This window comes from Patiria miniata, unplaced genomic scaffold (genome assembly GCF_015706575.1).
Source record: "Patiria miniata isolate m_02_andy unplaced genomic scaffold, ASM1570657v1 HiC_scaffold_22, whole genome shotgun sequence".
Taxonomy (NCBI): Eukaryota; Metazoa; Echinodermata; class Asteroidea; order Valvatida; family Asterinidae; genus Patiria; species Patiria miniata.
The window spans coordinates 11207296-11219826 of NW_024037061.1; the positions used below are offsets into that span (position 1 = coordinate 11207296).

Genomic DNA, 12531 nt, shown 5'->3' on the forward strand with positions numbered 1-12531 from the left:
TTAACTGCATGTCTCCCCAACTATATCCCCCATTTACATTTAACTCCCCACATTTTCATCCCCAACACTACGCCCGACCCGATCTATGATCGGGTAAACCAGCTTGTTATTAATAAATACCTTGGAGAGTTGATGGTTTCTGATTGGTCGAGACTCGATCACGTATGGGCGGGCCATTAGGGCAAAAAAGACAAGCACAAAATTAAAGTTAAACAAAAATACAATACAATCAAATGCAAAATAATAAACAATAACGCACAAATTAACAAAGAAAATGTAGGACAACAAAATAAAGAAACCCAAAACAAAATTGAATCGTAAAAAAAAATAAAAACACAAATTAAACATAACAAATAAAACATTCGTGTTAAATTTACAATAAAACACAAATTAAACTAAACCCAAAATTACTGTAAGTCCCGCGTCGAATGTAAACCCCAAAATTACTGTAAGCCCCGCGACGAATGTAAATCCCAAAATTACTGTAAGTCCCGCGACGAATGTATAACCCAAAATTACTGTAAGTAAGCCCTAGCTGCGACGAATGTATACCCCAAAATTACTGTAAGCGCCGCGTCGAATGTATACCCCAAAATTACTGTAAGTCCCGGCCGCGACGAATGTATACCCCAAAATTACTGTAAGTCCCGCATCGAATGTAAACTGAACCCCAAAATTACTGTAAGCCCCGCGACAAGAGTGTATACCCCAAAATTACTCTATTAGTCCCGCGACGAATGTATACCCCAAAATTACTGTAAGTCCCGCGACAAAATTGTAAACCCCAAAATTACTTAAAGCGGGGTACCAGTCTACATGGACTGGTACACAACGGCCTATCACTGCAGCTTGGCCGCGCTACATGGATGGACTGTACACGTGCAACTTTTGCGTTTATTTGGAGGGGGCGTAATCATACACGAAGCCACTGTGTTACATGTCAAGTCGTATTGGAGGGGAAATTGTTTTTTTTGGGGGGGGGGGGCAGCCGGGCAGCCACCATGATCAATTAATATTGTCAGATTGGGCATTTTTTTCCTTTTTTGAGAAGTGATTTATTGCTGAGAACATAGCAAGGATGGACAGATATGTGCAGGCTAAGTTCAGGGAATAATTTTCATTGTTGGAAAATTCCAAGAAAACTTGCCAATTTGCCGCTGTTAAGTAAAGTTGATTTAACGGGGAATAAAATTGGGTTTTGTTATCAGCATCAACAGGACCGCTCCTCTTTCTTTTTACCTCTTGGGAAAGGAGTCAAATGATCTGAGAACCGAAGGCTCTGCGAACTGATGAACATTTTTGACTTTATCTTGCGGCGACCAGCATGACTATAAGTCTTGTTAGTTGTAGGGGAAAATTCTGTTGATTTACACTGGTATGGATATCGGTACCAGACTAAATGCCTAGAGCGAGAGACAAATTTGAAAAACGCGAATGCAACAAAGAAGATTTAACCCTTCTTCCTCAGTCAAAAAGGCGAGATCTCGTGAACGTTAAGAGAAATTAACCGATACAAAAATGCCACTTGTCTATTTGTACTAACCACAAAAAAAAAGCTCCCGGCAATTAAACGGGCCCTTCTCGAAACACACTGGCAGTGGCGGAAATTTATTTTGGGGACTGGGGATGACTAAACTAATAAACAAATTGCACGGCCGTGAAAATTCGATGGCGGGGGGGGGGGGGGGGGGGGGGGGTGGGGCTCTTGCTGGACACCACACAATGACACCAGGGGGAGTTGAACAGATGTACATCATGTATACCTACGCCCCTTGACCTTACATCAAAAGGCGCATTTAAAGCTGTTGTACTTTTTCTTCCTTTTTCAGTACTCTATTGAATACATTTTGGTTGTAGGGGAAATATCTCAAAATCTGCCCTTTTTTGTCTTCTCACCACGTGGGCAAGGGGTGTGGGGATGTGATCCAATAGTCCATCCCCCTTAGTAAAAAATGGGGGGGGGGTATATACCCCATCCCTCCAAGGGCAGATTTTTTTTTGAGGGGGGGTGGCAACGGAGGCCCGCCCCCCCCCCCCCCAAAATAGAACCCATTTTTTTATGTGACGTCGCAATAAAGGCAGGCACTGCGTACACCACCATCTTTTCCTCAAAAAAAAATTGTCAAAGTGGTCAGAAATTGCCTCAGATCGCACCACAGAGCATCTAGAATCCAAAAATTCAAACCGCACGCCGTAATTTTTTGGACCCACTTTTTGGAGGACCAATTCTTTTTTTTGCCCCCCCCCCTTAAAGAATCGTGTTCAGGATCCGCCCTTGCTTCCCTCCCCCGGATTTGACTCCCAGCCCAAAAAGTACAAAAGAATGAGCAACAGTCCTGCTGATGATTATAACAAAACCCAAAACCCAATTTTATTCCCCTTTAGTTTAAATAGTACTTCACGGCGGCAAATTGGCAAATTTTCTTGGAATTTTCCAACAATAAAAATTATTCCCTGAACTTAGCCTGCACATATCAGTCCATCCTTGCTATGTTCTCAGCTGTAAATCACTTTTCAAAAAAGAAAAAAAATGCACAATCTGACAAAATTAATTGATCATGGTGGCTGCCCCCCCCCCCCCCCACCAACAAAAATCCCCCTCCATCCGACTTGTAATGTAACACAGTGGCTTCTTGTATGATTACGCCCCCTCCAAATAAACGCAAAGGTTGCACGTGTACAGTCCTTGTAGCGCGGCCACGCTGCAGTGATAGGCCGTTGTGTACCAGTCCATGTAGACTGGTACCCCGCTTTAAGTAATTTTGGGGTTTACAATTTTGTCGCGGGACTTACAGTAATTTTGGGGTTTACATTCGTCGCGGGACTAATACAGTAATTTTGGGGTATACATTCGTCGCGGCCGGGACTTACAGTAATTTTGGGGTATACATTCGACGGGGGACTTACAGTAAATTTGGGGTTTACATTCGTCGCGATACTTACAGTAATTTTGGGGTATACATTCTTCGCGGGGCTTACAGTAATGTTGGGTTTAGTTTAATTTGTGTTTTATTGTACATTTAACACAAATGTTTTATTTGTTATGTTTATTTTTATTTTTTTTTCGTTTCAATTTGTTTTGTTGTTCTACATTTTCATTGTTAATTGTACGATATTGTTTATTTTTTTTGCATTTTATTTTATTTTAGTTTTGCTTAATTTTAATTTTGTGATTGTCTTTTTTGCCCTAATGGCCGCCCATAATCACGTTGGGGTGTATTAACGGTGATATAAAGACCGGCTTCAAAGAACAAGCGAAAAAAATAGCCCCTGAACCAGCATTGATCCAGCCTCATGGAAGGCAATGATTGGCCAAATTTTACGGCAGCTTGTAACAATACAGCACTTCACATGCGCTCAACCACCTTCGCGTGAGACTGACGCGCGCGTACGCAACACATTTGCTATGGGTGCGCGCGCGTAAGGAAGTTTTAAAACGACATCGTACAGAAGTGCAGTATTAACCCAATGCACATGAAGTCATCATTTTACACAAAATCTTGATGGCGCCATTTTGGGAGTCAAATTATCGTCTGCTAGCATATCGCGCACGCACGATACACATCACGTCCGATGCTTGTTCGTACTCGTAGAAGAATCGTACCGTACGACGTGCCAATTTGTGTCGCGAATCAATCATATTGACCACTTGCACTTGCAGCATGGATGCCGTGGTCGATGGTCAGTTATCCAGTGCCAGTTCAAGTTCTGGGCCACCTAGTTCTTTGTCGGAAAACGTGGAACAACTTCCTTTGCCTGACAAGGAGAGATACGTGAACAAGCTGGGCAACATTGGAACGTGCGATCCATACCTCATCCCCGCATCATGCTGCACACCGTTGTTGAAATCCAACTTGCTACCAAAGCTAGAATTTCCAGATATTTATATGTACCTCATAAACTTCCCTTCGTCTTACACGGGGGAAGCCATGAAGGCTTACAAAAGTCTAGACGGATACAAGTATTTCATTGCTGGTAAAGTAAATCACTTACTTGTGTGGCACCAGCCAATGAAACGTGATCCAACTACCTCTGTTTTTGTGATTTTGTCAAAGGTTAGTCGTGATTTTTAATTTTATCTTCACTAATCTGGGTCAATCTTTCAATCTTTAACAATTGACTGTTGTTTTATCGTTGTAGACCTATATAAAATTAGCTTGAGTAACTCAAGCTGACATGCTCATATTCATTCACATGTAGCCTAGCTACATGTGAATGAATATGAGCATGTCAGCTGGAGTTAGCTACATGTGAATGAATATGAGCATGTCAGCTGGAGTTACTCAAGCTATATTATAAGTAATATAAAATATGTATCCGTGTGCCAGTGAGTGGACTAGGCCTACTTTTATTTCTACAATGTCACTGAATGTGAATGTAGGCCCTACGCTACAGTGGCTATAGTAAATGACAGCTGTAAACACAATTTTCAAACTATGGCATTGACTGTAAAAACACAATGCGAGTGTATATTAGAATAGATTTATACATGTAACTGCGCAATGAATCAGAATGTTTTAAAAGCTTGATTAGTTGGTTTCACGTTAGATTAATGAGTCGGGAATCCAGGTTCAAAACCCATGCCGCGCTTCTGTTTACTATTCTTTTTATAAATTGATTTGGTTTTATAACTTTTTAGGTTTTTAATCAAACTCTTCCTTTATTTAAGTAGACCTCATTTTTTCTTAGAAGTGAGTGGTGTTGGGAAATGAAGTTGGAGAACCATTTGTTTGATCAGTTTGGTTTCAACAGCCAAAGATTCATAGTTCTGTTACAATAGCGTTGAAAGTCGCGTTACGGCTAACCTACATTTGTAACAATACATGTAGCCACTTCATTTTTACAAACTTATGATGACATCAACAGTCGGATACTATGGGGACCCGGTTCCACATGCCCCAGTAGCGTTTGGCTACACATGTACAATGTAAGTCTGCATCTACCCCTGGCTCTATATTCTTCCAAGGAGCTGAGATGATCAAAATTCAAAATAAGGCATAGGGTTTTTTTTTCTAATTCTAGTAGTCAAAAGGAAAACCTAATACATGTATGTCCTAATTTGAATGTTCCTTTTTTTTCTGCCCAGGTACACCATTCACAGAGACTCAATGACCCCCCTGTCAAGGTATGGGTGGCTTTCCAAGAGGATGGAGTTGTGATCACTGCGCATTGCACATGCATGGCAGGAGTAACGGAGGTATGCTCTCATGTAGCGGCAACTCTGTTTGCTGTGTCAAAAGGTGTGGAAATGAGCACAACTACTTGCACATCCAAACCATGTACGTGGATTAAGCCAGCAAAGAGTAGATCTAGCGGTGAGGACATGTATGCGGAAGCAAGCAACATCAACTTCAGCAAACCCAAAAGGAGAATGACTGAAACCCCAACCACTTTGCCAAAGAGCTCCTGCAAATCTAGATCTGTACCCCCGCCATCTAAAGACGAAACAGACAACTTTTTCCAACAGCTTAAAGGGACAGGTGTACCATCTGCAATACTGTCACTTGTGCCTGCATATGCTGCAGATTTCATCCCAAAAGCTCTGCAATTGAAACTTCCTGAGCCACTGACAAAACTCTACTGTGCAGAAAACCTCAAGGTGTCGTATCCCCAACTACTCACCAAATGTGAAGCTGTTTTCAACAACATGACAATGGATGTGGACATGGTAAGTACATGTACATGCACATGTACACTGCTGTATTGGCGTGTGCAAAGTTTAGTAAACACAACACTGAGCCTTTTGTGGTAGTGTCAGAGACACAATTAAAGCATTAACCCTCATTGTCAAAACTTCCAGACACTTCCGCTGCTATGCCTTTTACACAGGCAAGTCACAGTCAGATCATAATTTTTTAGTAAGCACTTTGACTAATCAAATTCAGTCAACAGACGACAACAGGAAACTGGTGGCACAGCTGTCTTATCAATCACCTTCAGTCTAGTCAAATCACAGCTGTATCATGCTACATAAACAGTCACAGCTAGTCAGTGGGAGCTCTTAATTGTTGAAAACAGTCACTTTATTGATTTTGACTGCAAGAACAACTTGGCACAGAATGTATGTTTGCATAGGATGGTTCAATCAATTGACATGATAAACTAATAATGATGACCTTTGGCACATCAAGAGATTTTGGGGGCGACCCCTGATAACAAGAGAAAAAGATCCTTATTTATATATTTCATCATTTTCAGTGTAATGCAATTGAGGAGCTAACCCGTCAGCAGGCAAAGAGCAAGATGTGGCATATCTACCGAGCTGGTCGAATAACTGCATCCAAGTTCAAATCAGTAGTGTGTACAGACCTTGCCATGCCATCAGCGTATTTGATCAAATCAATCTGTTATCCAGCTGCATACAGCTTCAGTACTGCTGCAACTCGGTAAGTTTACAACTTTTAAAGTTTGTATGTTATAGTAAGTGTGAGTGGTCATTCTGTGCTCACTATTAAATGATGACTTAACCCTAAAGGGGCCGGGGGGGGCAGAATCTGCCCCCCCCCCCCCTCAACTGTTTCCGCGCTAGCCTCGAGAGAAAAAATTTCGGGACCGGAGCTTTTGTGACTTTTTAGCCTCAAGCCTTGCGCATCTTTTGACACCAAAAATACATTACTGTACAAGTAGCTGATAATTGTGAAAGTGATTGGGGGCAAATTCAGGTTGGAGGCAAAGAAGGGGGGGGGTGTGATCATTGATCATGTCCCAAACGACTACATCAGATCAGTCAGTAAATATTAAACTTTTACAGTTAATTGATGTCAACATAGATTCAAACTCTTTTTTTTCAGTTGGGGCTGTCAGCACGAGAAAGATGCAGTTGAAAGCTACACCAAGTGTCAGTCATCAAACCATGACAATCTCCATGTCAGAGATGTTGGCTTGTACATTTGCCCCGACCTCCCCTTTCTAGGGGCATCCCCCGATGCACACATCACCTGCACCTGTTGTGGAGATGGACTGCTGGAGGTAAAGTGCCCTTTTTGTGTAAAGGACTGTAACATCAGTGAAGGCCTGGCAAGGAAGGACTTCCCTCTTGAGAGTAGCTCAGATGGAAAGCTGTACCTCAAGCATAGTCATCCTTATTATTTTCAGGTTCAAGCCCAGTTGTTTGTTTCCAACAAACCCTATTGCGATTTTGTTCTTTGGTCTCAAACAAAACCTGATGCTCCACATATTGAGAGAATATTCCCCAATGATGTGTTTCTTAAGGAAAATGTTGAAAAAGCAAAACTGTTTTTCAAAGTGGGTATTTTGCCTGAGCTGCTTGGTAAGTGGTACACAACATCTAATGTAGGAGAAGGGAACACCATTGCTGAGTGCAGTTCACAGACACAAGTAAATGTTTGTTGTTTTTGTCGTGAGGCAAACACTGGTCATGGTATTGTAGTGAGCGCGGAGTAGCGCCGTGGGGCTTGAGTCTCGTTGGGGGCGAGTTGACATACACACACACACACAGCGGAGATTAAGTTTCACCGGAGAATCACTGATTATTTATTCATTAATTAATGTTCATTCGTCTTCATTGGTTGCTCAGGGTCGAAGGGAAGGAGGTAGCCAGTCGCTGCACCAGGCTAAGCACGACAAACAGTAGCTTTCATCATGATTTCCAGTGGTATTCGGGGGATTTATCTCTGTATTTTCCCCAACTCGGAGACCATTCCTCTCATCTCTTCCCGTGACTGACACAGATTTCTATTCTTCTCGTTTTCACTAGTATAGTTCCGGAGCACTGCCCCGCGAAGCCTGTTTACCGCTGTCTGGGTTACCTCTCCCTTCTCTTAGAATAAACAGCTTTTGTATCACTCTAAAGAACCTTAGTAATATACAAAGAGTATACTTAACTACCAAATTATGTAAGATACAGTCTTTTATAAGCACCAAACAATCATTAATGAGGCCCTATATTATCTTACACGACACCGAATGCCAGTCTTTGCAGACATATCCCTGCGCTGCATGGATACACGTTCTATTTTTAGAATATTGTGCACACACCTGGGAGGCCAGCTTTTGGCAATTTAACGGTGAGTAGGCGAGCGCCCTCTGTTGGCCAAATTTGTGAATGATCAACAACAAATCACTATCATAAGTCATTTCTCCACAAACTCCCCTACTGAATTGATCTTCTCCTGGAGATCACCTTGATTTAAAGATTTATAAACGCTAACATTACTATAACAAGTTAAACACTAAATAAAACATTAAGAATAAAGCTTAATGCTTAAACAATGTGTCTGGTTCCTTTTGAATATTTACCAAAATTTACTTTCGAAAAATTTAACAAGCTGTCTGAGGGTTCTCTCGTATTGGGACATTCCCCATCGATTGAGGTGCACACCGTCCAGATTAAAACGTGGGTGCTTCAAACCACGGTGATGCCAGACCCACCAACGGTCCTCCTTAAGAGTTTCCGCTTCAAGCAGCTTGTTGAAGACCTCTGCCTTCTCATTAAATTCAGAGACAGATACTTGATTCTGCCTCATTTTACCTGTACGTGGCAAGACAGGCAAAAACACCACTACACAAGGACTAATACCAAACCTTGGAAGATCCCGAACAAAGGCACAAAGTAAGTCAAACACATCCTTTGATGATACACCAACTGTACCCAAATCATTAGTCCCTAGATCAATTATCAAAATAGAGGGCTGTACTCTGGCAATCATACGGTAATAACGACAACGACTGGCATTAATGCGACTTAGTGTCAATCCTCCTTCCCCCAAACAAGAAAGAGGTACTCTTTTCCTCTCTAAATCTATATTTACTGTTGCTTCTCGCCTTCCTGAGAAACGCCTAACAAAACTGTGTCCAAATAACACAAATCCCATAATGGTAATGCTGCTAGAGGGTATCTCCCCCTCTTTAACTTGAGCTTCAAACAATTTGTCTATATAAATCATGCAATCTATAATCTTTAGATTTACATTCTTCTGGAACTGAATACATTTTGTAATTTCAAAACCCAACTGGTAATGCTTATTTACCAAGTGGTACATCATGTACATGCATACACCGGCCTGAGCCGCATGGACCATTTCCAAGTGAGAAGTAGAGCAAGGCGACCACATGGGGTCGGACTCACTCACAGGAAGACTGGATACCCCAAGTCTCTTCCACAGAGTATGTCCGAGTCCCATGCAGCCACAGGCTAAACCCTCACACCAAGACTATTTCAGAACAGAGCAGGGCAGCCTGTGTGGGTTTGAATGAACACCCTTAGTTCTTCTCCGTGATGTTCTCCGAGGTTGTTCGTGATCTAACTCTGAGACCCTATGGGGCTCCCCTACTTTATTATCCTGTACCCCTCGGTCAACTGCTGAGTTACTTGGTTCAGACTTGGTCACAATAAAGTCGTTTTCGGACTCATCACTACTCTCAAAGTCATCGCCAGACTCTGGATCTGCAAGTGGATCCACTCGTAAATATTTACGGTTGACCGTCTTCTCCGGTCCTCCATTAATTGGTCGAATGCGATATACATCCCCGTGGACATTCTGCCATGCCACTACATACGATTCTCTACAGTATGCGTCTTCTAGTTTGTGACGGCCCTTGAACGTGCATTTCCTCAAAAGAACTCGTGAACCCACTGGTAAAGGTGCCGCAGTAGCTCTGTTACTATGTGCGTTTTCGTTCTGACGTGCTCTTTTCTCTACCCTCTCTTTTACCAAGGCCCCTACTCTCTCAAGCAGCTCCGATTGTTCCCTGACAAAATTCTGTTCCCAATTACTATCTGTCCGACCCAAAATTTGGTCCAATGGAATCAATGGTTCCCTTCCGAACATTAATGTGTACGGGGTTACGCCGGTGGTGGAGTGAGGTGTGGAATTGTAAACAAAAACAAGGTGTGACAAAAAGTCAGGCCATCGTTTGCGCTCGTGTTCGCTGAATGACTTGATCAATCCAAACAAGGTTCTATTGAATCTTTCCGCCTGCCCATTTCCTTCCGGGTGATACGGCGTTGTTCGTGACTTTTTGATACCATACAATGTGCATAGTTCACGGACCAATTCCCCCTCAAAATTCCTACCCTGATCGCTATGCAATCTGTTTGGGATGCCGAATCTCGTAAACCAACTGTCTCTGAGCACCTTAGCGACAGTTTCGGCACATTGGTCCCTACATGGTACAGCTTGAGTATATTTCGTGTACACATCGGTCATAACAAGAATATCCTCGTATCCACCACGACCCCTGTCAATCTTAACAAAGTCAATGGCCAGTACTTCCAAGGGCCTGAAAGCTAATAAGTGACGCATCGGAACCTTCGGAATGGGTTCGGACACCTTCGCCGCCACACAACGTTCGCATTTCCGTATGTGAGCCCGCACATCTGCGGTCATGTTCGGCCAATAAACGCGCTTGCCCAAAAGTGAACTCGTTCGTGCAACCCCCTGATGACCCCAACCATCGTGGCAGCCTTCCATAGCCCTAGAGCGAATGGTGTCGGGCATAAGTATTTGAAATACCTCCCCAACCACAGGATCTTCAACCCTTCGACACAGGACACCGTCTCGTACCGCAAAGCGCGACCACTGCCACAACCAATGTGTAGCCAAGGGAAGAGTTATTGGTTTGGTCTAGCAGGGAACTCCTCATGTGGCCGAAGGCTACTTATAGTTAATAAATATTGATGTGAAGCGAGTGGACATGGAGAGATGACTAGATTTGATTAATTTATTCGGATGAATCTATACAAAATATACAGTTGTGGCTCTCTCGAATATATATACAAAAAAAAACGACAGTCAAATGGGTATACAGTTGTACGTCGCCTAGGCTGAACAACGGTCGTGCCACCACCAAACGAAGGGGAAATTGTCCCCAACTAGCTGTAGTTGAGCTATAATCAGAGCACTTCTAAATTGTAGGTGTGGTCTGATCGCAAGCAAGTGGATGAGTCTCTAGCAATGCCTTGTCATTACACGAAAGCTAAGTTATGCAGCACGCAATGCAGCTCAGAAAGTGTTAACGATATTCTGGAATGCAAGGTATGTTGGAATGTTCCTGGCCAATGTAGCTGGTTATGCTAGAATGTGATTGCAGGAAAGTTAAGGAACCAAGCGAGGGCGTTGCAATAAAAAGTTTCTGTAACTACAGAGGGCGCTAATTATGTTATCAAAATAATGGCTCATCATATTGTACAGCCTATGTACTATGCTTATGATTATATTAGAAATGTTACCGAGACCTGTCTGTTGTAAAACACGACAGGTCACACTCACCCCCTAATTAAAAAAAAAAAGAAAACTATACGAGGAATAAGTAGACTATGAGGAATAAGTAGCAGTAGTTAGATGGTAGTATGTACAAGTTCAAGTTTCTGCCTCTACAAATGCCAACTTATCCTAGAATCTTCCTAGAGGATACTGCATGGTGAATACCTAGTGATCAATATCAATTAGAAATATCTCGTAGTCCAGACTCAGTATATCACTAAGAGCGAGTTGACCTCATGGACTAATATAAAGATGTTCTAAATATCACAATAAAGATGATAAACTAGGCTACTATTCAAACCAAATGTCCCCTAGTATGATGGAACTATCTAGGAGGGTATTATACAAAACAGTCCAACCTAGGATGTCCCTAGAAACGAGTTAACCTCAATGCACTGATGAAACATTCTAGTCATTCTGCGAATAGGGCATGTAAATGGCTGATAAGAAACTTGACAATACCTAAAATTTGCTAATTAAACTGACAATGCGGTCACATCTAAATATGCGAAGTAACCTCGACACTATGGCCTTATTTTAAATTTACTTCAATCTACCCTTGATTAAAGCTAATTTATAAATGTATGTTAAAAATATGTACAAACTTCATAACTAAACCACTGTAGTCAACCTGGTTACACTCACCCCCTAATTTTAAAGAAAAAATCTAAAAATTAATGTGGCCTGACGTTGCGAACTTAGCAAGTTCTTCTTCAGAGGCTAAAACAGAAATGACAGAGGTACAAACATTAACAAGGGGGTGCACACAAACATGCAGGGATGAAAGAAGAAACACAAAAGGAGGATTAGGTGGGAAAGGTGTGGAAAGATGCAGGGGAGGGTGGATGAGAGAACAAAGAAACAAAGGGAGATGGCAAACCACAAGGGGTCTGGTATGAACAGGGGAGGGACCAGAAAGGGGAAGGATCAAAGGTCACAGGGAGTGGGAACGGACAAAAGAGTGTGGGAGTGAAGGGGGATTATGCGGGGGGGGGGGGAACAGTATGGAGGTGGAAAGGGATGAAAGATGGGGGAAGATGGGTAAACACAAACAATGAAGACCGGGTGGATTATCTGTAACAGAAGACAATGGAGGAAGAAAAAGATTAATCATTTCCAAGTTGGATGTTGAGACCATGTGGTTGAATAGTTCGAAGACGATTCATCCACACTTTCTCTCTGCTGAGGCGAACTGAGTCCTTGCGATGGCCAAGAGATTCAATGCCCTGCAAAATCATATCAGAAATGGAGTGGTTAGGCAGGTTGAAGTGATGACCAACAGGGGTGTCTAGTTTCTTGGTGTTGA

General features: G+C 42.4%; 1 protein-coding gene across 1 annotated transcript; it reads left to right on the forward strand.

Annotated features, from left to right (window-relative positions):
- The first annotated feature begins 3487 nt into the window (after positions 1–3487).
- On the forward strand, positions 3488–7404 carry LOC119730060. The gene is made up of 4 exons (XM_038202847.1): positions 3488–4055; positions 5087–5668; positions 6199–6386; positions 6792–7404. Exons 1-4 carry the CDS (start codon positions 3663–3665, stop codon positions 7402–7404), a joined length of 1776 nt encoding a protein of 591 aa, XP_038058775.1. The 5' UTR covers positions 3488–3662.
- The last annotated feature ends 5127 nt before the right edge of the window (positions 7405–12531 follow it).

Excerpts from the sequence above, each read along its gene's own strand:
- LOC119730060 (XM_038202847.1), top strand. The coding sequence starts at position 3,663 with ATGGATGCCGTGGTCGATGGTCAGTTATCCAGTGCCAGTTCAAGTTCT. Across the intron at positions 4,056-5,086 it reads TTTTTGTGATTTTGTCAAAG|GTACACCATTCACAGAGACT; the intron begins GTTAGTCGTGAT and ends TTTTCTGCCCAG. Across the intron at positions 5,669-6,198 it reads TGACAATGGATGTGGACATG|TGTAATGCAATTGAGGAGCT; the intron begins GTAAGTACATGT and ends CATCATTTTCAG.